The sequence below is a fragment of the Anomaloglossus baeobatrachus genome, chromosome 5 (assembly GCF_048569485.1).
Source record: "Anomaloglossus baeobatrachus isolate aAnoBae1 chromosome 5, aAnoBae1.hap1, whole genome shotgun sequence".
NCBI lineage: Eukaryota > Metazoa > Chordata > Amphibia > Anura > Aromobatidae > Anomaloglossus > Anomaloglossus baeobatrachus.
This window is the reverse complement of record NC_134357.1, coordinates 429,398,833-429,426,643: the sequence shown is the minus strand read 5'-3', so window position 1 is coordinate 429,426,643 and position 27,811 is coordinate 429,398,833. Positions and strand designations below refer to the sequence as shown.

The 27,811-nt window shown below is 44.7% G+C and overlaps 1 protein-coding gene across 3 annotated transcripts in view; it reads left to right on the top strand.

Moving 5' to 3' along the window:
- The window catches only part of LOC142311714 (piezo-type mechanosensitive ion channel component 2-like), a 228,050-nt gene that overhangs the window by 137,019 nt on the left and 63,220 nt on the right, over positions 1 to 27,811 (top strand). For all 3 annotated transcript variants that reach the window (XM_075350363.1, XM_075350365.1, XM_075350364.1), the window contains 14 exons: positions 842 to 1,007; positions 5,639 to 5,882; positions 6,909 to 7,005; positions 7,085 to 7,247; positions 7,391 to 7,480; positions 8,423 to 8,520; positions 10,646 to 10,714; positions 12,490 to 12,602; positions 15,768 to 15,882; positions 16,694 to 16,762; positions 16,841 to 17,007; positions 17,831 to 18,027; positions 18,114 to 18,239; positions 20,397 to 20,624. In XM_075350363.1, coding sequence (XP_075206478.1) covers positions 842 to 1,007; positions 5,639 to 5,882; positions 6,909 to 7,005; positions 7,085 to 7,247; positions 7,391 to 7,480; positions 8,423 to 8,520; positions 10,646 to 10,714; positions 12,490 to 12,602; positions 15,768 to 15,882; positions 16,694 to 16,762; positions 16,841 to 17,007; positions 17,831 to 18,027; positions 18,114 to 18,239; positions 20,397 to 20,624 — 1,942 coding nt within the window. The remainder of the gene's footprint in view (positions 1 to 841; positions 1,008 to 5,638; positions 5,883 to 6,908; positions 7,006 to 7,084; positions 7,248 to 7,390; positions 7,481 to 8,422; positions 8,521 to 10,645; positions 10,715 to 12,489; positions 12,603 to 15,767; positions 15,883 to 16,693; positions 16,763 to 16,840; positions 17,008 to 17,830; positions 18,028 to 18,113; positions 18,240 to 20,396; positions 20,625 to 27,811) is intronic.

Here is a 27,811-nt window from a genome sequence, read left to right as displayed (position 1 = left end):
TGAAAGTCCATGGGGCTGCTGCAGAGCCGAGTGGGACCGCACTGTGAAAAATATGCATTCTGGATGCTTTTCCCACTCTGTCTATGGCAGAGCAAGCATCCAGAGCACATGAATTCTACAGGAATGTGAGCACGTTGCGTTCTGCCGAATGCGTCTCAGAACGCAGCTTTTTCGGCTGCGTTCTGAGACGCACAGGCAGTGACTTACACGCTGCGGAATAGAACGCAACGGGCGCACATAGCCTAAGAAACTGCAATAATCTATGTTTTAATTCTGGATCAATGCAAAGAAATAGTAGGCTTAAAGGGAATCTGTCAGCATGTTTTTGCTATGTAATCTGAGAGCAGCATAATGTAGGAGAGATCATGATACCAGCGATGTGTCACTTACTGGGCTGCTTGTTGCAAATTAAAAAAAAAAATCACTGTTTTATCAGCAGGAGATTATCACTAGAGGACTAGCTGTCATGTGCCATGCGCTGTGTAACCCTGGACCCACCACTAATTACCAGCTCAGCTAGGTGTACACAGAATGCCGTTCAGTGGTTTGGACAGGGTTATACAGAGCTCAGCCTTCAGAGATCTGATAGATCAACAGCAGAGAAAAAAGTAATTTTATCGAAATACAACAAGCAGCCCAATAAGTGACACATCACTGGAATCAGGCTCTTTACCCCTAAATTATACTGCTCTCAGATTACATAGCAAAAACCTGCTGAAAGATTCCCTTAAAGTTTTCTATTACATTAGATCAATCCATAAACTATTAAATGAAGTTGGAAGGCTTTGTTATTAACTAATCTATTGATAATATAATTAATCTCCTCTCTATTCCTGCCCAGATGACACCATGCTGCTGCTCCTCGCTTCCCTGCAGTGGCAGGTATTTGAGGATGAGAACTTGACGTGTGTACGGATGCTAGCTGGTGATAACATTGAGATTAGTAAAGATTTAGATCCTGGAGATTTGAGTCAGTATAGCCCGGTACCCAATTTCCTCCACTGCAAGTAAGTATTTACCAATGTATATGGCTTCTAAGGGTATGTTTTTTCCACCTATCATGTTGGTCAGTTGCACAGGCCCCTGTGGCATTCAAAATCCTATAAAGACATTCGAGTTGCCATGCCTCCCATTATGTAGTAATGACCCCATCCTGTACTAATGTACGTTATCCTGGGCCCCTTCCTGGTATATATGTCCCCCATCTTAGTAAACATGGCCCCCATCCGGGTATATATGTCCCCCATCATGGTGCATATGTCCCCCATCCTGATATATGCCCCTGATAAATAAGTCCCTCATCCTAGTATACATGTTCCATTCCTGGTAAAGTTGTCCCACATCCTAGACCCCATCCTGATATATATATGTTTTCATTCCAGACCCCATCCTGGTATATATGCCCCTATCCCGGTATATATATCCAAATTCTGGTATATAAAGTATGTCCCTATCCTGGTATATATGTCCTCGTCCTGGTATATATGTCCCACATCCTGGGCCCCTCCTGGTATATACAGTTAGGTCCAGAAATATTTGGACAGTGACACAAGTTTTGTTATTTTAGCTGTTTACAAAAACATGTTCAGAAATACAATTATATATATAATATGGGCTGAAAGTGCACACTCCCAGCTGCAATATGAGAGTTTTCACATCCAAATCGGAGAAAGGGTTTAGGAATCATAGCTCTGTAATGCATAGCCTCCTCTTTTTCAAGGAACCAAAAGTAATTGGACAAGGGACTCTAAGGGCTGCAATTAACTCTGAAGGCGTCTCCCTCATTAACCTGTAATCAATGAAGTAGTTAAAAGGTCTGGGGTTGATTACAGGTGTGTGGTTTTGCATTTGGAAGCTGTTGCTGTGACCAGACAACATGCGGTCTAAGGAACCCTCAATTGAGGTGAAGCAGAACATCCTGAGGCTGAAAAAAAAGAAAAAATCCATCAGAGAGATAGCAGACATGCTTGGAGTAGCAAAATCAACAGTCGGGTACATTCTGAGAAAAAAGGAATTGACTGGTGAGCTTGGGAACTCAAAAAGGCCTAGGCGTCCACGGATGACAACAGTGGTGGATGATCGCCGCATACTTTCTTTGGTGAAGAAGAACCCGTTCACAACATCAACTGAAGTCCAGAACACTCTCAGTGAAGTAGGTGTATCTGTCTCTAAGTCAACAGTAAAGAGAAGACTCCATGAAAGTAAATACAAAGGGTTCACATCTAGATGCAAACCATTCATCAATTCCAAAAATAGACAGGCCAAAGTTAAATTTGCTGAAAAACACCTCATGAAGCCAGCTCAGTTCTGGAAAAGTATTCTATGGACAGATGAGACAAAGATCAACCTGTACCAGAATGATGGGAAGAAAAAAGTTTGGAGAAGAAAGGGAACGGCACATGATCCAAGGCACACCACATCCTCTGTAAAACATGGTGGAGGCAACGTGATGGCATGGGCATGCATGGCTTTCAATGGCACTGGGTCACTTGTGTTTATTGATGACATAACAGCAGACAAGAGTAGCCGGATGAATTCTGAAGTGTACCGGGATATACTTTCAGCCCAGATTCAGCCAAATGCCGCAAAGTTGATCGGACGGCGCTTCATAGTACAGATGGACAATGACCCCAAGCATACAGTCAAAGCTACCCAGGAGTTCATGAGTGCAAAAAAGTGGAACATTCTGCAATGGCCAAGTCAATCACCAGATCTTAACCCAATTGAGCATGCATTTCACTTGCTCAAATCCAGACTTAAGACGGAAAGACCCACAAACAAGCAAGACCTGAAGGCTGCGGCTGTAAAGGCCTGGCAAAGCATTAAGAAGGAGGAAACCCAGCGTTTGGTGATGTCCATGGGTTCCAGACTTTGCCTCCAAAGGATTCGCAACAAAATATTGAAAATAAAAATATTTTGTTTGGGTTTGGTTTATTTGTCCAATTACTTTTGACCTCCTAAAATGTGGAGTGTTTGTAAAGAAATGTGTACAATTCCTACAATTTCTATCAGATATTTTTGTTCAAACCTTCAAATTAAACGTTACAATCTGCACTTGAATTCTGTTGTAGAGGTTTCATTTCAAATCCAATGTGGTGGCATGCAGAGCCCAACTCGCGAAAATTGTGTCACTGTCCAAATATTTCTGGACCTAACTGTATGGCCCATCCTGGTATATATGTCCTCCATCCTGGGCCACTCCTGGTATAACTGTCCCCATCCTGAAATATATGTCCCCCTCATGGATCCTTCCTGGTATATATGTCCCTGTCCTGGGCCCCCTTGGTATATATGTCCCCAACCTGGTAAATATATCCCCTTCTTTATATGTCTTCATTCTGTCTCTAGTTCAAGAAAAAAACACATTGTACTCTTCCTCCTGGGCTCCCATATCTCACGGTGTCCTCCTCTGTAGCTAGCGCACAGTGGCTGGCTGCTGACATTGATGTTCATGGTATAGCAACGCATGAGGTCACTGTGATGCGCAGTGACACGACGCCGATGTCAGCTGCTGGCCACTGTTCAGCTGGCAGCTTGTATTGCGGTGCAGGGATGCATTTCAGCTGGATGTGCACCCTTGGACAAAGCTGAAGCAGGCACTGGGTGTCAGTTGGCCCCCACCCCCAGGAATGGTTGCATACACTGTGACTCCGATCTTTCCACCCCTGAAATCCGCAGTGACAATCTGCACAAAAAAGTGACATGCTTCTGATTAATAGGGAACCTAACAGTCGATTCATTCTGCCTAGACCAGAGGCAGCATGAATGAGAGCTTAGCTATAGGATTGGTCGATCTTTCTTCAAAGATTTTCAGGAAAAGTATGATTAGAGGACCTAGCCACTACAGGTGATGGACAGGACTTTCCCATGTGTGCGATTCGGGAGAAACCTGTTAATCAACTAGAGTGGTGCAGGGAGGAGATGGCAGAGAACGGCTCCGGACTAGTCACATCCATCCCTGGTCCTGGCCGAATCTTTATAGGGAACCTACAAACACTAACCTCTGATTGTCACACCCGATCAGCGTAGGGGTAATTACACAAACACTATTTGCCCAAAGGGCAACAAGAGGTACCCTAACTAAAGACCTAATCAAACTAACTTTATTAATTTATATAATTGGACAAAGATTAAAAATGGCAGGTGGGAGGCCAATTCCGTATTAGATGGGTGCGGCCGCGGACCGACACTGCTCTGGATAAATCCTAACGTAGTATGGCTGGCTATCACCTACACTGCCTGTTAAAAACTACCTAACAGGTAATAGCCTCCCCGACATGTTTCGCCATGACTGGCTTCATAAGGGGGCTGAGTGTTTTTTTTTTTTTTAAATTTGGATTAGTGATGACCACAGTACTAGATTTACATTGATAGCTCCACAATATAGATATTTAGGATCATGCGTGAATGGCTTTGTCCTATTTTCCCAAGAGCAGAACACACATGAACCAGAGGACTGGTTTTATGCAGTACAGCCATCCCAGATTGGAGCGTTCTTTCTTATTTACCATGTACAAAGGGCATTTTAGATGTCAAATAGTTTGTTTTTTTATGGCATACTGTAGGCAATATGTGACATAGTGTGTAGACAGCAGGGCAGATTTACTGTATTAATATATTTAAAGGGAACTTGTCAGGTCCTCTAACCTTGACCATCTGGTACTATAATGGTGTGAGCACAGATTTTTTTACTTTAATCATTTTCTTTTATGTAAGGCCCTCTTCACACATCAGTGATTCCGGTACGTATGATGTCCGTTGTCATACATACCGGAGACACGGACATATGCAGACCCATTAACTCACTGGGTCTGCGCACACTTCAGTTTTTTCAAAAGAACCATGTGTTCGTGTAGCGCACACGCATGTCCGAATGTTCTGCATGGAGACAAGTCCGTTTTTCTCCGGCAGCACTGATGTCATATGGACCACCGATTGATGTGATCCATCCATGTGACACGTACTGGAGAAAATGTGTGCCTGAAATAAAATGATTTTCTGGACTCACCTGTCTCCAGCGCTGCTGTCATCGGCGCTGCTGTCACTTGCTTCTGGGCCCGCTCATTATGCTCATGAATATTCACTGCATCGCGGACCTGGAACAGCAGCAACGGAGACATCAGCACCAACGGAGACATCAGCACCGGGGACAGCAGTGCCGGGGACAGGTGAGTAAAAAGTTCCTGCTCTCCATGTGCTATCACAGATAGCACATGGAGAACACTAGCGTGCCAAAATCACAGCACACGGATGGGCCATACGCATCTTCAACTCGGCCGTGCAAAACACAAATGTTTTTCACAGACGTGTGATAGGGGCCTAACTTACTGTTTGAGCAGTGAACTTTTCATTCCTCAGCGAGAAGCAGGACTGGTCCGGGGGGGCATCAATTCCACCAGACTAGTCCTGTCTCAGATCTTCTTGTCATGCCCCCATGGGTGAGATTGACAGAATGGTCCTACCCCACCACAACAAATATTGTATGCAGACTTAGATGAGATTAGAGATCCAATGCATAACGCTGGAATAACCTAAAGAGCAAAAACTGACATATCGTAGATGAGCACTCATTAATAGGCAGAAAACTACTTGTGTAATCCCATCCTGACATGCCATATTTGTCTTCCATTGTGCACAGGTCCTATCTGGATATGGCTAAAGTGGTTGTATTTAGTTACCACTTCTGGTTTGTGCTGTGCCTGATTTTCATCACTGGTACCACCCGCATTAATATACTCTGTATGGTATACTTGATGGCCTGCTTCCACTTCATGCTCTTTGGTGCTAGCCTTCTGATGAAGCCAGTCCGTCACATTCTCAAGCTCTGGGACTATCTTATTAGCTATACAGCTTTTGTAATTACCATGAAAAACCTTCTTTCGGTGAGTGTGGAAAAATGAGTTCTTGCTAATAGAATATATTTTAGAGGTAATGTGTCATCAGAAAGTAACCTACAGTTTATATCACGTTTTTATGTTAAGTGGGTTTTTTTTTTACATTTTTGGTATTTTTTTGTATTATTTTCATATCTCAATCTGTATCTAAAAAAGAGAATAATAAAAAAAACTTTCAGTTTTCACATTGGCCACCACTAGAGAGGTGTTACTTATCAATGTAATCCTGCCTGCTTTGATAATGAGGCTGCTGAAAAGTCTTCTGTAAAGAACAGGAAATATGATTCCAAAATAGCCCCAGTGGCCAATGTTACAATTATTTTTTAAAAAGAACCTGTTAGTCGGCAGGTTAATAGTGCCTGCCTGGTGTCTGCACATCAAACCCCGCTGCTGGGAGGAAGTAACTTTATTCCTTCTGGCAGCATTCGGGCTTTAGTCATCGGGGTGGCGCCTGCACTGTGTTTGGTGAGCTGTAGCTGTAACTGCCCCCCACACTGACTGACAGCCTCATGTAATGCTAAGCGAGCTGTCAGTCAGTGTGGGGGGCATGGTTACAGCATTGTACTCTATAGACAGGCGGTGTCTGAACCTGCGCCAGCGCTGCCCCCATGACTGAAACCCGAACGCTGCCAGGACGATTAAAGTTAATTTCCTCTCAATGGGGTTCTAGGTGCAGGTGCCGGGCAGGTACCACCACGATTAACCTGCCGATTAACCCCATATCTGCTGGTTAATAACATTTTTGCACGTTACAGGTTCCTTTTAATATAAACTGAGATATGAGCAAAAAATTTGGATACATTTATAAAACTACATTTAACACAAAAACCTGATTTAAACAATAGGTAGAGGATATATTGGATACTTTGCCTCTAATAGAAGTTTTAGCTCCCCTTTATGTTGTAGTTTTTAATTTAATTTTCTAGTCAAATATGTATTAATATATTTCTGACTTTTGTAGTTAACTTAATTACATCCAAGGAAAATGATAATCCAAATTTTTTATTTTTCCAGATTGGGGCTTGTGCGTATCTAGATAAACTGATGAAGAATAATTGTTGGCTGATCCAGACATTTAGTATGTTTTGTACGATCAAAGGCTATGAACTGAGTAAGTTGGAGTTCTACCACATAACTGGTACATACTAATTCCTTCTTGACACTTCATCATCGACATCTTTGTCGTACAGAAATCCCATCTGATGAGACATGCGAGCTGCCAGAGAATGAGGCAGGAATTGTGTGGGATGCAATCTGTTTTACTTTCCTATTGATCCAACGTCGCGTCTTCTCTAGTTATTACTTCCTCTACGTGGTGGCAGATCTGAAGGCCTCAAAGCTCTTGGCTTCAAGGTACGACTTCTCTGTCACATGGATCCTGCATCCGGAACGTAAAAAAAACTATTTCTTAAAATATTTTCTCACAAAAGTTGATTAAACCTTCACTAGTGAAAGCATTTTATCCTCATTCTTCTTTTCTTTGACAAAACCCTCAGAGGAGCAGAACTGTTTGAGGAGAAAATTAAGAAAGTAGTGGCTGTACGTCTAGAAGAAGAAAAGAAATGTGCCCAAGCAATGAAGAAGCAGTAAGTCCTCACTAATGTAAGGATATGTGCACACTGAGGTTTTCGAGGAGTTTATGGAGTAGAAACAAAGGGGAAACTCTCCAAATCCTCCTCTAAAGGCCGCTTTACCTGCTGCGATATCGTGACCGATATCGCCAACGGGCGTACCCTCCCCCATCGGTTGTGCGACATGGGAAAATCGCTGCCCTTGGCACACAACATCGCGCTGACCCGTCACATTACTTACCTGCCTAGCGACGTCGCTGTGACCGGCGAACCGCCTCCTTTCTAAGGGGGCGGTTTGTTCAGCGTCACAGCGACATTACAGCAGCGTCACCGAACCACCACCCAATAGAAGTGGAGGGGCAGAGATGAGTGGGACGTAACATCCCGCCCACCTCCTTCCTTCCTCATTGCGGGCGGCCAACAGTAAGGTGAGGTTCCTCGTTCCTGCGGTGTCACACATAGCGATGTGTGCTGCCGCAGGAGCGACGAACTACTTCGTACACCGAGCAGCAGCGATATTGGAGAATAGGGGAGGATGTCACCGATGAGCGATTTTTGACCGTTTTTGTGACGATTCAAAATCGCTCATAGTTGTCACACGCAAAGACATCGCTAAAGCGACCGGATGTGCGTCACAAATTCCGTGACCCCAACGATATCGCAGCGTGTAAAGCGGCCTTTAGTCTCAAAACTTCTCAAACGTTGTGTTTCCAAAATTCCACCCCAAAAATCCAACAGAAGAGACTGCACATATCGTAAAGAGGGTTTTGTGGATGTATCTTCCAAGTCTAGTCTATTTTATGATAAAATTCAGATGCTGTTGTTCTTGGTGTCCAGTCTAATATTTTTATTAATAATGTATTCACCACATTACATGAGTAATATGTGCATGAGCTCTTAGCGTAAGTGGACTGGTGTCGACATGACCTCCTGTGTGTATGTCACATACACCTGCAGGATGGAGCAAATAAAGTTGAAACAGAAGGCAACAAATGATGAGAAACCAGGAAAGGAGAGTGGAGGAGAGGATATGTCTGAACCATCAAGGGACAAAGGTAAAAACAAAGTTTGCAAGAAGAATATAAAATATCCTATTTTTTTTAAAGAGAACCTATCACCAGTGGCATAACTAGAGTTCGATGGGCCCTGATACAAAATTCGGACATGGCCTCCGCCAGCTATTTTGGTCAGATGTATGTATATATATGTATACATTTAGCATTCTAAATCCTATAAAGACATACGAGCCCCCCCCTCCCCCATTATGTAGTAATGTTGCCCATCCTGTTCTAATGTCCCCCAACCTGGTCTAATTCCTGGTAAATATGCCCCCCATTCTGGTTATACAGTATATACCCCCCATCCTGGTTTATATACCCCCCATCCTGGTAAGTATGTCCACCATCCTGGTATATACGTCCCCCTCCTGGTATATATATCCCCATCCTAGTATATATGTTCCCCATTCTAGCCCACATCCTGGTGTATATATAACACCATCCTGGTAAAAATGTCCCCCGTCCTAGTACATATGTCACCATACTAGACCCATCCTGGTATATACTGTCTCCCTCGTGGTACATACTGTCCCCTTCCTGGTATCTACTGTCCCTCTCCTGATATATATGTCCCCCTCCTGGTAAATATGTCTCCATTCTGTCTAATGCAAAAAACAACAACACTGTACTCATCCTCCCTGGCTCCCATGTTGTGCAGCTTCATCCTGTGTAGCCAGCGCACAGTGGCCAGCAGCTTTCATTGGTGTCATTGCTATTGCAGTGTATGATGTCATTGCCATGCGCCGCCCTCAGTCACTGGGATGCAGATGAAAGCTGCCGGCTTCTCTTTGGCCAGCAGCATATATCACAATACAGGGACCCGACGGATCTCTGCATCGCGATGCATTTCAGCTGGATGTGCAGCCTCAGACGCATATCCAGCTAAAGCAGGGGCTGGGGCCGGCGGGCCCCCTGCACCGCCGGACTCGGTCGAGGTTGTGATCCCTGTGACCGCGATCGATCGTCTCTGTTGTCACTATGAAAATGCAGCTCAATCTGCAGGCACCATGTGATAGAGAACGGAGAGCGGAGTAGACTGATATATTGTTTTCTGAGAAAAGATTCAGTATAACTTGTGTTTTATTCATTTACACCTTTGCTCTTTCTGGGATTTTCAATACAGTCTGTGATTGTTGGCAGTGCTTCCAGTTCACACTGACTGTCCATCCTAGGTCTCTGCTATTCACTTCTACTATTCTCCGTGCTCACATGTCCTGTATCTTCTTCTTTCCTGCTGCTTCTTCCGGTCTCCTGTATCACCAAGCTCCTAGTCCTCTCTTACTTCTTCCCAAGCTCAGCATTGTCATACTCCAGGTCCAGAGAAGCAGTGTCCAGATCGCTGGCATCCCTGGTTTGGATTCAAACCTCAGTCTGCCTATTGAGAACCTGACAACCCTCATCCTTAGCACTGGCCATCCATTTTAAAGATCTTTCACCAGATTTTTGCTACCTAATCTGAGAGCAACATAATGTAGGGGCAGAGCCTTTGATACCAGCGATGTGTCACTTATTGGGCTGCTTAGTGTAGTTTTTATGAAATTGTTTTATCAGTAGATTATCACTAGAGAACTAGTAAACCTGCTGGCAGGTAGTCCTCCATATTCATAAACTCTGTATAACTCCTCCCCCACTACTTTCTGCCTATGCACAGTGTACACAGAAAACTAAAAATGAGAATGAGTGTTGTGGGTGGGATTATACAGAGCTCAGCATTCAGAGAACTGTTTTTAATCAAAACTGTTTTTAATCAAAACTGCAGCATAAAGTAAAGTAAGTGACATATCGCTGGAATCAGGATCTCTGCCCCTACTTTATGCTGCTCTCAGATGGGGTAGTAAAAACCTGGCGACAGAATCCCTTTAACTTAGTTTTATTATTTTCATCCTTCCCGTTTTTGTTTTTTAGATTCAATTTATGCTTCATCTTATAACTAGTGTGCAAGGTGCTTTGGGAAAAGACTACTTTGTAAAAGTATTGCTCATTGGCCATCGATAATATACTGCATATGTTGTAAGCCATAATTATTGTTAGGGACCTCAAGATCCCATATAAATCTGTATATTGTGTATGTTTTTTTGATTATTGTTTGTCCTATGGGTTCTCTTTTTTTATGTAATTACAGATGACAGTGAAAAGAAAGATAAGGATGGGAAAAAGAAATGGTGGCAGCCTTGGGTGACTCACACAACGAGTAAGAAGCGCTGATTCGTGTGTTTTGAAGGGTAACATTGGGATATTTCCGCACACTGCTCTTTTTGGCAGTAAAAAGTGAATTGACATCAGTTCTGACTTTCAGAAGTTCATCTTTTCCAGTTACATAATGCCTCCGACTGAAAAAACACACCACAAATCTGTCAAGGTCATCTCCTTAATTCCCACATCCTCCTCTTGTTTCAGAAGTGAAACGTCTTTCATTTCATAATAACCCTATTTATAAACTTAACTCAAAGAAGAAGCAATGCCTGTGCTAAGAATGTAATAATACCACTAAGGTCCTGAGGCAGTGTTATCATCAGGATATAAACGCTGGGGCCCCTAGGAGAATGGGGGCCCTGTGAAATTACTCAGTTTGTTCTCCCATCCCCCTAATACCAGTCCTGCATACCAGCCTGGATTTTGTTCAGTTCTTTTAGACTTCTATAATTTAGAGACCTTTTGGTTACACCATGTCATCAAAGGTCCTTCAAACAATCTTAACCTCAGAATACAACTGCTGGGGTCCCTAAGAGACTGGGGCCCTGAAAAATTGAGCAGTTTGCCCTCCCTTCCCTCTAATGCCAGTCCTACATATCAGCCTGTCTCCTGTTCAGGTTTTTTTAGACTTCTACAATTAAGAGACCTTTGATTACATCATGTCACATGACAGTGAAGTCATCAAAGGTCCTTAAACAATCTTAACCTCAGAATACAAGTACTGAGGTCTCTAAGAGAGTGGGTGCCCTGAGAAATTGCACAGTTTGACTCCCCCTAATGCCGTCCCTGACTGTAACTAGGGCTTATTTTTGGAGTAGGGCTTACATTTCAAGCATACTCCCAAAATCCTGTGAAATCATGCTAGGGTTTTGTTCGTGGTAGGACTTATTTTTGCATATTTTCCCAGGGGGCCTTGTTCTAGTGTCACTGCGTTGAGAAACACATGATGGTTTCTCCGCGGTGTTGGATGTTGATCTCCCCGAGGTTCACCATCCTTACCTATGTTATTTTTTTGAGAAACACAGTAGTAAAATCTTCACCATCTCAAATTTTTTGATCCAGCCGTTCAGTATTTCTCAGTGGTAGCGGTGACCAATGTCTACTATGTGCTGCCATTTGCTAACTTCCCATATAATGAGTCTAATCAATGACCCACCTAGGGAATGATCACATTACAGGTTATGGACCCTTCGATCTACTCATCTGCGTTTACACCATTTAGACCCACAACAACCACACATAGATGGTGTATCCGAAGGATCAGTCATCAATTACATACTGGAATACCCCTTTAGAAATAACATAATTTAATTAGTTTTTAGTCTTATGCTTAGGGTCAGGGAACCTGTCATCACATTTTTACGTATGGGAGCAGTGGTATGGCTGTAAAGGAGCTTATTCTCCTGTAAAAATTATATAATTTTCATAGAGATCTGATGTGCCATTCATGACAAATCTAGTGTGGATGCCATATACAAATTAGGCTGTAAGTGCACCGGGGGTGTGTCATGCACTTGGCATCTTCTACACCAGTGCAGTTCAGCCTAATTAGCATATGGCTTCTACACTTCATTTCTCATGACTGACATATCGGATCTTTGCATAAAAGGGTATAATTTTTATAGTAGGACAAGCCCCTACACAGCCAAAGATTGCTTTCTGTATAAACTTGCTGACAGGTTCACTATATATATATATATATATATATATATATATATATATATATATATATAGATAGATAGATAGATTTATATTTCTAATTGCATTTTTCAGTGGTTCGAAGTGGAAGCTATAGCCTATTTGATACAGACAGCGAGGATGAAGAGGAAGAAACTCGGGAAGAAAAAAAAGAAGAGGAGCCACCTAAAAAGAAAACAGCATTTCAGGTAAGTGTTTTGGATCTTATTTATAACATTTAAGGCTGCTTTACACGGTACGACCGATTGTGCAATTTCACAATCGATCGTACCCGCCCCCGTCCTTTTTGCGTCACGGGCAAATCGCTGCCCGTGTCGCACAAAGTCAGTAACCCCCGTCACACATACTTACCTCTCGTGCGACCTCGCTGTGGGCGGCGAACGTCCACTTCCTGGAGTGGGAGGGACGTTCGGCGTCACAGCGACGTCACACGGCTGCCGGCCAATGGAAGCGGAGGGGCGGAGATGAGCGGGACGTAAATATCCCGCCTACCTCCTTCCTTCACATAGCCGGCGGCGGCCGCGTGACGCAGGTGAGCTGCTGTTCATCGTTCCCGGGGTGTCACACGGAGCGGCGTGTGCTACCCTGGAAACGATGAACTACTAAATTAAACGATATTATGGAACCTAGCGAGCAGTACACGACTCACGATTTGTGAGCGATACTGCGTCGCTAGGAGGTGTCACACAGGCCGGCATCGCCAGCGATGCCGGATGTGCGTCACAAAAACCGTGACCCCGACGATCTATCGCACGATAGATTGTCTGGTGTAAAGCAGCCTTTAGTTTCAAGCTTCAGAACATCGAAGCTTTCTCTGGTTCTTATTACTGATCGTAACGTAATTATTCAGGCTCTTGCAGCTTAGATTGACCATGTAACTTTTAACTGCTGTCCTTCATATCATTATATCCCTATTCTGTTCTTAAAAAATGTAGTTGGCAGGATGACCCTTATAAAGAAGTCTAGTTATAATGTTCTAGGTGATCGAACAGTGTATGACAAATCTGTACCTGAGCTTCTTTGTAATTAAAATTAGATACCAATCATATTAATGTAGTGCTTTGATTTCCGCAATTTATTTTCTGTGTTAACAAGTGTTAATTTCCCTGTGGGCTGCAGTACTAACCACTGGCCACAAGAGGTCATTGTCTTTCTCTTTACTCTTATATACTCTGATATAGACTCTTGTTTGGAAAGGGCAGCGTTAATACCTAGATAGCTATGGTAAAGGAGGAGTGAGAGAGACCAGGGTGAGCCAGTTCCTGTTAGGACCTTCGTTAGGATGTAGTGAGTGAGCAATGGAGTGACACCTTAAGTAAGAAGACAAGATGCGTGTGTGTGTGTGTGTGTGTGTGTGTGTGTGTGTGTGTCAAGAACAAGGAGCAAATATTGCAAAGAACCTTTAGTGATGACAGGTGATGGAATTATCACCTGTGCAGGTGATTAAATTATCAACTGTGCAATACTAAGGAAATCCTGAAAACATGCACTGTTGATAGCTCTTGAGAATGACTGGAGTAGGGGAACACTAGCGTAACACATTCACCCATGTGGCCCTGTATCAAGAAGATGGAGATTCACCGTATCTGTTCTGCCTAGGCAATGTTCACAAGTAAAGTGCTGTCGCCCGAAAACCACTGTGTATTTGCCTCTTTATTACGCAAAAGAGAACACCAAGTGTACTACCTGCTACCTTTTGTACCTCAGTTTATTCTTAAGTAAAGTGAATTTTTTTTTATCAACTTTTCTGGCTTCCTAATCCTTGGGACAAAGAGGTCCGATGTCGTACAGAGCACTACCGGCCTGAACATGAATGTCTTTACAGTAGACACAGTACCCCCACACATACCTAATTCCCAATTTTCTGTAGCATTTCAGGGTGAACCCGTTTGCCATGCTGGGTTGAAGAAAGGAACTGTATCCCATTTCATGGACTTTTGGATAAAGGGTTCCTTGTGCTAAAGAGACTTGGACATTATGTTTTCTAACTGGGTAGGATTGGGTTGGCGTAGTTCTGGAGAAGCAAAGCCAGAAGACATTGTGTTAATTAATGTTATATGTGTTTTTGTGTGACGTGCATTGGTGTCTTGCACGTTTTTGGATGGTCGAGGAAGACCATTATTAAAGAGGGGAGGAATGTAAGGAGGTGGATAGGCTCTCACGTTCCTCCCTGAAGATACCCATCATATTAATGTAATGTTTTGTTTTCTGCAATGTTTTCCTGCGGTAACAAGAGTTAATATCCCTATGGGCTCCAATACTAACCACAGGCCACAAGAGCTCACTGTCTTCCTCTTTACTCTTATATAGGCTCTTAGTTGGAAAGGACAGGGTTAATACCTAGTTAGACAGGACAAGGGAGTAGTGAGAGAGTCCAGGGTGAGTTAGTTTCTGTTAGTTCATCAATTAGGATGTAGTAGGTGAGCAATGGAGTAGTGACACCTTCAGAAAGAAGACAAATTGTGTGTGTGTCCCAAAAAGGGAGCAAGTCCAGCAAATCACCTTTAATGGTGACAGAAATCTACCATACAGGCAAGTGGGTAGAAAGAGACTTATGGGAGTGAGTCCAGTGTTGGCCATTCGTGAAAGACCTCAGGAAGGAAAGGATCTGCCCAGCTGAGAACACAAGAAGAGGGTAACAACTCTAAGAATGGCCCTTCTAAGGAATCATAGCAAGTAGTCTGGGTAGAGGGTTCACAGCTTAACACATTGACCCCTGTTGCCCTGTATCAAAAAGATGGAAGCTCTCTGTATCTGTTCTGCCTGTGTAACGTTCACAAATAAAATCCTGTTGAAACCACTATGTATTTGCCTCTGTATTATGCAGAAGAGAACGTCAAATGTAATACTTGGTACCCTTTGTACCACGTTTATTCTTACTAAAGAGAACTTTGTTTAAAGGCCCTGTCACACACAGAGATAAATCTGCGGCAGATCTGTGGTTGCAGTGAAATTGTGGACAATCAGTGCCAGGTTTGTGGCTGTGTACAAATGGAACAATATGTCCATAATTTCACTGCAACCACAGATCTGCCAAAGATTTATCTCTGTGTGTGACGGGGCCTTTAATCAACTTGTCTGGTTTCCCCGTCCTTGGGACAAAGGGGTCCAATGTCGTACAGAGCACGACTGGCCCACACACAACCTGCACCTCTATCTTTCTGTAGCATGCCGGGGTGTGGAAAACAAGTACCTTGCCCAAGGCTACCGCCCCAAGCTATGTTACAACCCCTATAAAGAAGTATAGTAATAATATTATAGGTGGTCAAACAGTGCATGACAAATCTGTATCTGAGCTTTCCTGTAAGTCAAATTAGAATACAAAGATGTTATATTTTTCACATTGTCTCCAGCTAGCCTATGAAGCATGGACCACAAGCTCTAAATCTGCTCTGAACTTACGGAAGAACGATGAGCAGACCATCCGAGAGCAGATCCGCAAAGAATTGGAGAAGCAACAACCAGATGGTATATTGTGATTAACAGCATTAGTCATGCTTTGGATTTTAATCTTTATGCATGGGCTATCGTTTTAGTTGCCTACTAACAGTTTCTAGCAAGTTTATACAACTTGCATGGATTCATCTTTTTATACCACTTTACAACTTTCATACAAAATTTATGCCCATAAACAATGAGTGATTAGAAAATGTTATTATGCATTAGTTATCCTGTACTGATCCTGAGTTACAACCTATATTATATTTCAGAGCTTTACCCTATTCTGCAGGTGTATGTTCCATCTCTAATTTTTAATTGTCTCTAAGCTAGGATAGGAAACTGTCTCTATGATGTCTACCAAACACACACAGACATGAAGGAGTCCTGCTCTCCTGTCTCCACGTGGCACATGTTGAGAAGCAGCAGTAGTATGGATAATAACACAGTAGAACTAAGCAGTGTAGCTGTTAATCCAGCACTGGGTTAAATAAACAAGAACATTTGCAGATCGGTCTTTGTGTGTCCCTCTGCGCTCTCTCATTGTACTCCTCACACCAAACATCTCCATAGACTTCAGTAGGCAGCTGTAATTTGATCACTCAGTATTCTGGCAGTGCCTCCTGTTTTGCCACGATGGATTATAACTGTTTTCCATAATGAATGATGAATTCAGGAGGCAGGGCAGGGAGAGAAGTGGCTCCTAAGTGGAGGAGCTATGTTTCTTTGATGAGATATATTACAAAGTTACTTATATTAACTTGCTCTATCGATTTATGCAAAGTTTGTTTAAAAAACAGTGACCATTTAAGTCATGTTTATTGTTGTATGGCAAATCAAGAAAAAACAGAGGAACCCCAACAAGAGGAATCAAAGACTGAAAGTCAGGAGGATACTGTAGATGGACCAGGTATACTGTGATAATCCAATAATTCATTGTATGGTTCTTAGAACTCTCATTGACTTAATCTATGTTACCTTGTTACAGAAAATATTATTCAGAGGATCATAAATATTGTGAAGTTCTCCTGGGTCTTCATTCAAGCGCTTGCTGATGACACCATTGAGACTCTAAACACTTTCTGTAAAAATAGTGTGGACATTGCCACCGTCCTGAGGATTGAACGCTGTATGTTACAGAGGAACCTGGATAGGGTATGTGTGACACTAGTCACTTACTCACAGGCAAGCCGAGAGGCAGAGTAGTCGGGTGTTCCAGTGTCAGATATCAGGAGAGCTCGTCGTGGATACAAGGAATAAGCAGAGGCTTAGTCAGGTCATGGTCTGGGGTCAGATACCAGGAGGACATGTCGTAGATAGAGGGAATAAACTGAGGCATGGTCAGGTCATGGTCCGGGATCAGAATACCAGGAGGACATGTCAATAAACTGAGGTGTAGTCACGTCACGGTCTGGGGTCACGTTACCAGGAGGAAACGTTGCGGATACAGGGAGTAAACTAAGGTGTAGTCAGGTAATGGTCCAGGGTCAGATTATCAGACACATAGCGGAACAGAGCAAAGGGTCAAGACAAATGGGTGGACAGAGGAGGTCCAAGGTCAGGCATCAATAATTAGAACAAACAGATCATGAGGATGCAGGCCAACAGCACCACTATAACAAAATGTATGACTGGCAGAGTTCTGTGAGAAACTGCTCAGCCAAGTAGCTGGGCAATCACTGGGAACAGGGACCACCTGAACAAACCCAGCACCTCCCAGAAACAGAATGGGCAACTGAGCTGTCATTCAACTCACCGACAGCTCAGTGAGTACCCAATTGGATGGCTGAGTTGGCACTCACCAAACTAACAGCTCCACATGCCCTATCATAGTCTACCAGATAGTCACTCATAGCGTACTACATGCACTGGGTGGAGAAATCATGAGAGAATGATTTCTAATAAATTATAGGATACATTTGTTTTGGAACAGAGTTGTGTTTTGTAAGTAAATATTAATATAAATTATTAATTTCAGGGCAAAGAAGCCTCTCAAGAAAGTATAACTGAGTATTACAAAGCCAAGCAATTGTCAAGGACTCAAACCTTGTCTAGTGAGGAGAACGACGACCATGTTAGTCTTACTAGAGAGGAGACGGTTCAATCCAAGAGGCTGGAGATCTGTAAGATCCTCAGTATTGAATCGCAGCAGTCTCAGGACAGTTTTGTCTCCAGGTAAAAATAAGTGAGGTCCTGCAGGTGACCTTGTGGGTGTACGGAAGTATATAGTATATAATATGATGGTATTTTTGTTTTGGCAGCTGTGTCACAGAGGATTTGGTTTTGTCCTACGAGGACCCTGCTGGTCCTGATGAAACTCCAAAAGGACGAAAGCCCCAGCGTATGCTCGCCTTTGATTCCACGTCTGTTGATAGTTTAGATTTAAGGTAAATGCTGAGTAGATGACAACCACAATCAGGTCACAGAGCCATATAAACCACATGCAAGACAATCCAACAGTGTCATATTAGTTTATAGCTAATAATTCACTGGACTGATGGAAGTAATCAAGTTGTTTTTTTTCCTAACATATAAGTATCAAGACCAAAAATATATTTTCTTTTTTAGTGTATATGGATTGTTTATTGCTTAATATGAAATCTATTACTAAGAAAGTGGAGGGGATTTAGTTAATATAATTTTTGCTTTTGAATGTAATGTATCTTTAGCTCCACTTTCTATATGGGGAAAGTGCTGCAAACCTATGAGTTGTATGCACTAAGCACTTAAGCTCCCCCTAGAGGTGGCTGCAGGCAGCTAAACTTAGCAACCAATTACATCCATTATTAAAAGGCATCTGTCAGCAGAATTTCACACACCAAACTAATTGTATACTCGTGTAGGTCTCTTAAAGATTAGTCCAGTCAAACTCATGCTATAAGTAGACCTATCTGGTCCAAAAACTGGTGCTAGTGTGCCGCCCCCATGCCAGCAGCCAGCGCTGCTCGGATCCGGGGTCTACGGTATGGCTCGAGGGGTCGCCCGGACCCCGGGGGTCGTGCAGACACTCCGAATAAAAAGGGGGGCATATTTATACAGGATTGTTTATGGAATGTTCGTGATGCCACCCACGGCCTGTGGTGAAGTGGGACACCACCGCTGCTGTTGTGGGGAACACCCGGGGGAGATGTAATGGCAGCTGGATGTTAACCTTTCCGTGGGTAAGGGTGGTTGACCCGGGGCCCAATGTCTCTGTGCAGGGTATGGCGTTGACAGGGGCTTGCACGCCCAGATGGACAGGGGGAGAGTTGTTTACTCACGTTGGAAGAAATCACACGAGTCTTTTGGTAAACCAAGGTGCTGGTGGCCGGCGGCCACGGCCGATTGAACTCTGGTCCCCCACCCGGGCTGGTTGTCGCCGTCCTTTCCTCTCCACTAATGTTGTTGTGTATTCTGACTTCCCGGTGTGGAACACGGGAGTCTGCTCCCAGCTTGTGTGTGCCTGAGGAGCCATACCCATCTGACGCTGACCCGTGGGATCCACAGGCCCTGGCGGTGGCCCTATCCCTCTCGTTGGGTGGTTGTCTATTTTTCAGGTCTTAGGTTGGGACAGGACCTATAATCCTGCCCTCAATCGGTTAATTAGTTAGGTCACTGTCTTCGGTCCTGGCTTCAGGGTCCGAGTACACCCTGTGTGCACGGTTTCCGGACGGGTCTCTGGTGACGGTACCGGTGGGCTCCAGCCCTTCTCCAGTCCTCCTCGGATCTGCCGAGCCGTCTTCCCGTCTCCTGCTGACGGAGACCACCATCTGTCACCTAGCCAAGGTACCAGGGCTCCGACCCTGGCACCGTTCAACCTGAACTTCCTCTGCTGGAGCTACACCTAGCTCCAGCCCACACTCCTCTCAAGCGGAACTCTACAACAGATCTGCTGTTTTCCCACCCCCAGGCTGTCTAGACCCCTAATTGGGCGTTCCCTAACCGCCTGGTCTCGCCCACTGGTGTGCCTGTCTTGCCCTAAAGGGGGGGGACTAGGGTTTCAGGTCAGCTGTGTGTTACCTGGGTGAGGGAAGGTGTTGTGCGGGGGCCTATGTGTGACCACCTCGTTTTGCCAGGGCGTCACACTAGTCCTTTAAATAAGAGATAAAGAGCAGTACAGTAGCAATGTACCGGCCTGTATATACTGTCAAGGCACTTCCGGAGCTAATTTCAGCTGGTCGGTGGGGGGTTCAGGTGATGGATTTCTTCTACTCTGATATTAATGACCTCTCATACAGATAAGCCATCAATATGTCTGTAATGCACAACCCCTTTAAGACAAGGAAATCTGTAAGTTGCAATAACACATGTAAACATATTTTTCTTGAAGTGGAAAAGCAATCAAGGGATTTAAAGCTACAGTTCTGCAGCCACCATAAGAATATATTTAGAGATTAAACTGCACATTTTAGGAAACCTAGGTAGATTAAAAAAAAGTAAATTGGGTCATTAAAAAAATCTATAACATTCATTAGAATATTACTGGTGGAAAATATAGAGATATTTGTTTTTGACGTTTTTCATGTGTGTATTTTTCCTTTAATTTTTATCTCCCTTCGTCACAGCGTACATGAAGATGATAAATTGGGGCTGGGCCAAGAAGAGGACTATGAAGGGGATGCAGAAATGACCGAAACAAGAACAGATATCCCACCTTCATATAGCACAGTTATTTTAAAGGGAGAACATGCATCTACCGAGGCGGAGGAAACAACCCAAGGACTGGATGATGACAGCAGGCCGCTGGCGGATGTCCCACAACTTTTGACTGCAAGCGAACTTCTCCTGAACAGGTAAAAAGGGATAAAGAAAATCTTTTGAAGCAATCAGTATAAAAAGATCACAGCATAGCTAAGGGCTCATTCACATGACCATTCACCGACCGTTGCAGTCCACAAAAAATGGTCCTGTTTTTTCACAGATGCATCCGTGTGGCATCCGTGTGACAGCCATATCCGTTCTGTATACGGTCCGTGTGTCATCCGTGTGACTTCCGGTTTTGTTTGCGAACCGCAAAAAAAACGGAAGGAAAGTTACACCCAGTCCAGGGTATCTGGCCAGATGCTGGAACCCATATAAAGTCTATGGAGAACAGAATCTGGGGCAAAGGTGTAGGAGCAAGCATTACATACTCACCGATCACCGGTACGGCTGTCACACTGCTCCCGAGGTAGCTCTTTGATCTTCCCGAGCCGGCCGCTCATTAGGCTCATACATAGTCATTCCTCCTCCTCTGTGACTGGTTACAGTTAGACGTGCCCCCACACTGAGTGACAGCTGTCTGACTGCAACCAATATGTATAGAAGTTACACTGCACACTCAAAGTAACATATAGAGTAATTTTTGTATTTATTTTCTCTATCACTAGCACCTCACCCTCAATTCAGTGTGCACGCTTTTTCTTCCACTACTGACTGCAACCAATCACAGCCACCGGTGGGCGGGTCTATATACAGTACAATAAATAATTTAAAAAAAAAACAGCGTACGGTCCCCCCAATTTTTATACCAGCCAAGATAAAGCCTCACAGCTGCTGGCTGGTATTCTCAGGCTTGGGAGACCCACGTCATTGGGAGCCCCCCCAGCCTAAAAATATCAGCGAGCAGCTGGCCGGAATTGCCGCATCCATTAGATGCGACAGTCTCGGGACTTTACCGGGCTCATCTCGTTGCCCTGGTGCGGTGGCAAACGGGGTAATATATGGGGTTGATACTAGATGTGTAATGTCACCTGGCATCAAACCCTGGGGTTAGTGATGTCACGGCATCTATCAGATAGCTGACATCACAAACCCAGTCAGTAACAAAAAAAAAAATAGAACAAATTTTTATTTGAAAAAACACTCCCCAACACATTTCCTCTTTCACCAATTTATTGGTAATAAAAAAATCCGGGTTTGGCGTAATTCAATAAGGGGGTCCCACGACGATCCATACGTATTGTCTCAGTCAATGAAGAACACAATGTACTCCATTAGCTGGGAGAGCAGTGCAGTGACCTGAGCTAACATCATGAGGTCAGCTCAGGTCACTGCAGGGCATGACCAGCGCTGACTTCAGGTTAGCTAGGCACATTACCTGCAGTGATGGAAGCCGCTGCACTCCTGATGTCAGCAATCGTCACTGAGTTCAATGACCGCCGCGTTTACAAGTATCGTGAGCGGCACGTGACGTCACCGCTAGTCACAGTCTCGGGCCACCAGTGAGAGGACACGGCGGGCATAGAAGTCAGTGACAAGCGCTGACGTCAGGAGTGCAGGACTTCATCACCACAGGTAATGAACTTTACTAACCTCCTGACTGCAATGCTCCTCATCACTGTGGCTGCTCGCACACTGCAGTGCGGGTAGATGCTGACACTGCAGTGTGGGCAGATGCTGACACACTGCAGCACGGGAAGATGCTGACACACTGCAGTGCGAGCAGCCGTGGGGGCTGGTGCGGGAGTGGGACACAGACTGCAGAGGCACCCGACGGAAGTCACATGGTAGTACTTCCGTGTGGCTTCCGGGGATTTTGCGGACCCATTGACTTGTATGCAGTCAGAGTCTGTTACTACGGAACAGAATAGGACATGTTCCATAATAACGGAACGGACATGCGGCATCCGATGTGTTATTTTGTAGGATCGGATGCACACGGAAGTGCTTCCATGTGCCATCCGATCCTACACAAAAGACATTGAAAAGATGGTCCTGTCAGTAGGTCCGCAAAACAACAGGAATTGACCAGGACAAACGGAACGGTCATGTGAATGAACCCTTAGGATGTTTATTCATAAAACATCCCTATTATAATTATGTTGTAATAGTCATGGCCAAAAGTATTGGCACCCTTGAAATTGTTGTAGAAAATTAAGTATTTCTTGCCGAAAATTATTGCAATACACATGTTTTGTGATACACATGTTTACTTCCTTTGTGTGTATTGGAACAACACAAAAAAACTGTGAAAAGGGCAAATTGGACATAATTTCAAACAAAAATCCCCAAAATGAGCTGGACAAAATTGTTGGCAACTTACCAAAATTGTGGGTAAAAACTTTGAGCTCTTTCAAGCTCACCTGTGGCAAGTAACAGGTGTAGGCAATATGAAAATCACACCTGAAACCAGATAAAAAGGTTAGAAGTTGACTCAATGTTATCATTGTGTGTCTGTGTGTGCCAGAGAACAGAAAGATGAGAAGAGAACTGTCTGAGGACTTGAGAACCAAAATTGTTGAAAAATATCAACAATCCCAATGTTACAAGTCCATCCCCAGAGATCTTGATGTTCCTTTGTCCACAGTGCGCAACATAATCAAGAAGTTTACAACCCATTGCACTATAGCTAATCTCCCTGGATGTGGATGGCAGAGAAAAATTTATGAAAGGTTGCAACACATGATAAATTCAAGGTGTCCTGCAGGCTCAGGGGGCATCAGTGTCAGCATGATCTATCCATTAACATTTGAATTACTATGGCTGGAGACCAAGGAGGACCCCACTGCTGACAGAGACAAAAAAAACCTAGACTGCAGTTTGGCAAAAATCCCTCTGGAAAAGCGTCTTGTGAACAGAGGAAACCAACTTTTTTGGTAAGGCACATCATTCTATTGTTTACCTAAAACAGAATGAGGCCTGCAAAGAAAAGAACACAGTACCTACAGTCAAATATGATGGAGATTCAAAGATGTTTTGTGGTTGTTTTGCTGCCCCTGACACAGGGTACCTTGACTGTGTGCAAGACATCATGAAATCTGAAGATTACCAAAGGATTGTGGGTTGCAATGTAGTGCTCAGTGTCAGAAAGCTGGGTTTGTGTCCTAGGTCATGGGTCTTCCAGCAGGACAATGACCCCAAACATACTTCAAGAAGCCTCCAGAAATGGATGGAAACAAAGTGCTGGAGAGTTCTGAAGTGGCAGCAATGAGTCTGGATCTAAATTCCATTGAGCACCTGTGGTGTTAAAATTGCTGTTGAGAGAAGGCGCCTTCAAATATGAGAGACCTGGAGCAGTTTGCAAATAAGAGTGGTCCAAAATTCCAGATGAGAGGTGTAAGAAGTTGTTGATGATTTTAGGAAGTGATTGATTGCAGTTATTTATTACAAAGGGTGTGGAACCAAATATTAAGTTGAGGGTGCCAACAATTTTGTCTGGCCTATCCCTATTTTTGAAGTTTTGTGTTAAATTTTGTCCAATTTGCCTTTTTTGTGTTGTTCTGATACACACAAAGGATATAAACATGTGTATGACAAAACGTGTAATTCCAACAATTTTCTGGGAGAAATACTTTTTTCTGTAACAATTTTAAGTGTGACAACACTTTTGGCCATGACTAGAGATGAGCGAACCGGTCGCGGTTCGGCTCGAGGTTGGTTCGCCGAACGGACCTCCCGTTCGAGTTCGGTTCATCGAACGTTCGACGAACCGAACTCGAACTGCATAGGAAACAATGGCAGGCAATCACAAACACAGAAAAACACCTAGAAAACACCCTCAAAGGTGTCCAAAAGGTCACAAACAACTCACAACACATGGGAAAGTGACAAGGACATATACTCATGCGAAAACAAAAGAGCTGGACAAGGAAAAAGAGGAGGACACACAGATATATGAGTATATGCAAGGAAACATCGATTCCATTAATGTGCAACTTGAGCCCTGCTCATTCTTGGCTTCCAATCTTGATAAATTGCCTGAGCTCGCCACGTACGTCTTGGGGATCTTGTCGTGTCCTGCAGCCAGCGTTCTCTCGGAACCTGTCTTCAGTGCTGCTGTGGGTCTGCTGGCAGATAAGCACACGTGTCTGTCCACTGACAATGTGGACATGGCTCTCAGAGGACTTTTCTTCCCCTGGGTCAGCCAGGGGACGGGAAAGGCACGCGTATTTTTGAGAGTGCTTCATGCAAAGCATCTTTTTCTTTTTCAAAAGGGAGCTCAACCGATGCCAGTCAAGTGGGGTGTGTGTGGCCCAGTGAGTGGCAACCAGGGAGACTGTGGTTGGAGTCCCCTCGCTGTGTCTCTAAAAGAACCAAGATGAACAAGTCATGGCTCTCAGAGGACTTTTCTTCCCCTGGGTCAGCCAGGGGACGGGAAAGGCACGCGTATTTTTGAGAGTGCTTCATGCAAAGCATCTTTTTCTTTTTCAAAAGGGAGCTCAACCGATGCCAGTCAAGTGGGGTGTGTGTGGCCCAGTGAGTGGAAACGAGGGAGACTGTGGTTGGAGTCCCCTCGCTGTGTCTCTAAAAGAACCAAGATGAACAAGTCATGGCTCTCAGAGGACTTTTCTTCCCCTGGGTCAGCCAGGGGACGGGAAAGGCACGCGTATTTTTGAGAGTGCTTCATGCAAAGCATCTTTTTCTTTTTCAAAAGGGAGCTCAACCGATGCCAGTCAAGTGGGGTGTGTGTGGCCCAGTGAGTGGAAACGAGGGAGACTGTGGTTGGAGTCCCCTCGCTGTGTCTCTAAAAGAACCAAGATGAACAAGTCATGGCTCTCAGAGGACTTTTCTTCCCCTGGGTCAGCCAGGGGACGGGAAAGGCACGCGTATTTTTGAGAGTGCTTCATGCAAAGCATCTTTTTCTTTTTCAAAAGGGAGCTCAACCGATGCCAGTCAAGTGGGGTGTGTGTGGCCCAGTGAGTGGCAACGAGGGAGACTGTGGTTGGAGTCCCCTCGCTGTGTCTCTAAAAGAACCAAGATGAACAAGTCATGGCTCTCAGAGGACTTTTCTTCCCCTGGGTCAGCCAGGGGACGGGAAAGGCACGCGTATTTTTGAGAGTGCTTCATGCAAAGCATCTTTTTCTTTTTCAAAAGGGAGCTCAACCGATGCCAGTCAAGTGGGGTGTGTGTGGCCCAGTGAGTGGAAACGAGGGAGACTGTGGTTGGAGTCCCCTCGCTGTGTCTCTAAAAGAACCAAGATGAACAAGTCATGGCTCTCAGAGGACTTTTCTTCCCCTGGGTCAGCCAGGGGACGGGAAAGGCACGCGTATTTTTGAGAGTGCTTCATGCAAAGCATCTTTTTCTTTTTCAAAAGGGAGCTCAACCGATGCCAGTCAAGTGGGGTGTGTGTGGCCCAGTGAGTGGAAACGAGGGAGACTGTGGTTGGAGTCCCCTCGCTGTGTCTCTAAAAGAACCAAGATGAACAAGTCATGGCTCTCAGAGGACTTTTCTTCCCCTGGGTCAGCCAGGGGACGGGAAAGGCACGCGTATTTTTGAGAGTGCTTCATGCAAAGCATCTTTTTCTTTTTCAAAAGGGGGCTCAACCGATGCCAGTCAAGTGGGGTGTGTGTGGCCCAGTTAGTGGCAACGAAGGAGACTGTGGTTGGAGTCCCCTCGCTGTGTTTCTAAAAGACCCAAAATGAACAAATCATGGCTCTCAGAGGACTTTTCTTCCCCTGGGTCAGCCAGGGGACGGGAAAGGCACGCGTATTTTTGAGAGTGCTTCATGCAAAGCATCTTTTTCTTTTTCAAAAGGGAGCTCAACCGATGCCAGTCAAGTGGGGTGTGTGTGGCCCAGTGAGTGGCAACCAGGGAGACTGTGGTTGGAGTCCCCTCGCTGTGTCTCTAAAAGAACCAAGATGAACAAGTCATGGCTCTCAGAGGACTTTTCTTCCCCTGGGTCAGCCAGGGGACGGGAAAGGCACGCGTATTTTTGAGAGTGCTTCATGCAAAGCATCTTTTTCTTTTTCAAAAGGGAGCTCAACCGATGCCAGTCAAGTGGGGTGTGTGTGGCCCAGTGAGTGGCAACGAGGGAGACTGTGGTTGGAGTCCCCTCGCTGTGTCTCTAAAAGAACCAAGATGAACAAGTCATGGCTCTCAGAGGACTTTTCTTCCCCTGGGTCAGCCAGGGGACGGGAAAGGCACGCGTATTTTTGAGAGTGCTTCATGCAAAGCATCTTTTTCTTTTTCAAAAGGGAGCTCAACCGATGCCAGTCAAGTGGGGTGTGTGTGGCCCAGTGAGTGGAAACGAGGGAGACTGTGGTTGGAGTCCCCTCGCTGTGTCTCTAAAAGAACCAAGATGAACAAGTCATGGCTCTCAGAGGACTTTTCTTCCCCTGGGTCAGCCAGGGGACGGGAAAGGCACGCGTATTTTTGAGAGTGCTTCATGCAAAGCATCTTTTTCTTTTTCAAAAGGGAGCTCAACCGATGCCAGTCAAGTGGGGTGTGTGTGGCCCAGTGAGTGGAAACGAGGGAGACTGTGGTTGGAGTCCCCTCGCTGTGTCTCTAAAAGAACCAAGATGAACAAGTCATGGCTCTCAGAGGACTTTTCTTCCCCTGGGTCAGCCAGGGGATGGGAAAGGCACGCGTATTTTTGAGAGTGCTTCATGCAAAGCATCTTTTTCTTTTTCAAAAGGGAGCTCAACCGATGCCAGTCAAGTGGGGTGTGTGTGGCCCAGTGAGTGGCAACGAGGGAGACTGTGGTTGGAGTCCCCTCGCTGTGTCTCTAAAAGAACCAAGATGAACAAGTCATGGCTCTCAGAGGACTTTTCTTCCCCTGGGTCAGCCAGGGGACGGGAAAGGCACGCGTATTTTTGAGAGTGCTTCATGCAAAGCATCTTTTTCTTTTTCAAAAGGGAGCTCAACCGATGCCAGTCAAGTGGGGTGTGTGTGGCCCAGTGAGTGGAAACGAGGGAGACTGTGGTTGGAGTCCCCTCGCTGTGTCTCTAAAAGAACCAAGATGAACAAGTCATGGCTCTCAGAGGACTTTTCTTCCCCTGGGTCAGCCAGGGGACGGGAAAGGCACGCGTATTTTTGAGAGTGCTTCATGCAAAGCATCTTTTTCTTTTTCAAAAGGGAGCTCAACCGATGCCAGTCAAGTGGGGTGTGTGTGGCCCAGTGAGTGGAAACGAGGGAGACTGTGGTTGGAGTCCCCTCGCTGTGTCTCTAAAAGAACCAAGATGAACAAGTCATGGCTCTCAGAGGACTTTTCTTCCCCTGGGTCAGCCAGGGGACGGGAAAGGCACGCGTATTTTTGAGAGTGCTTCATGCAAAGCATCTT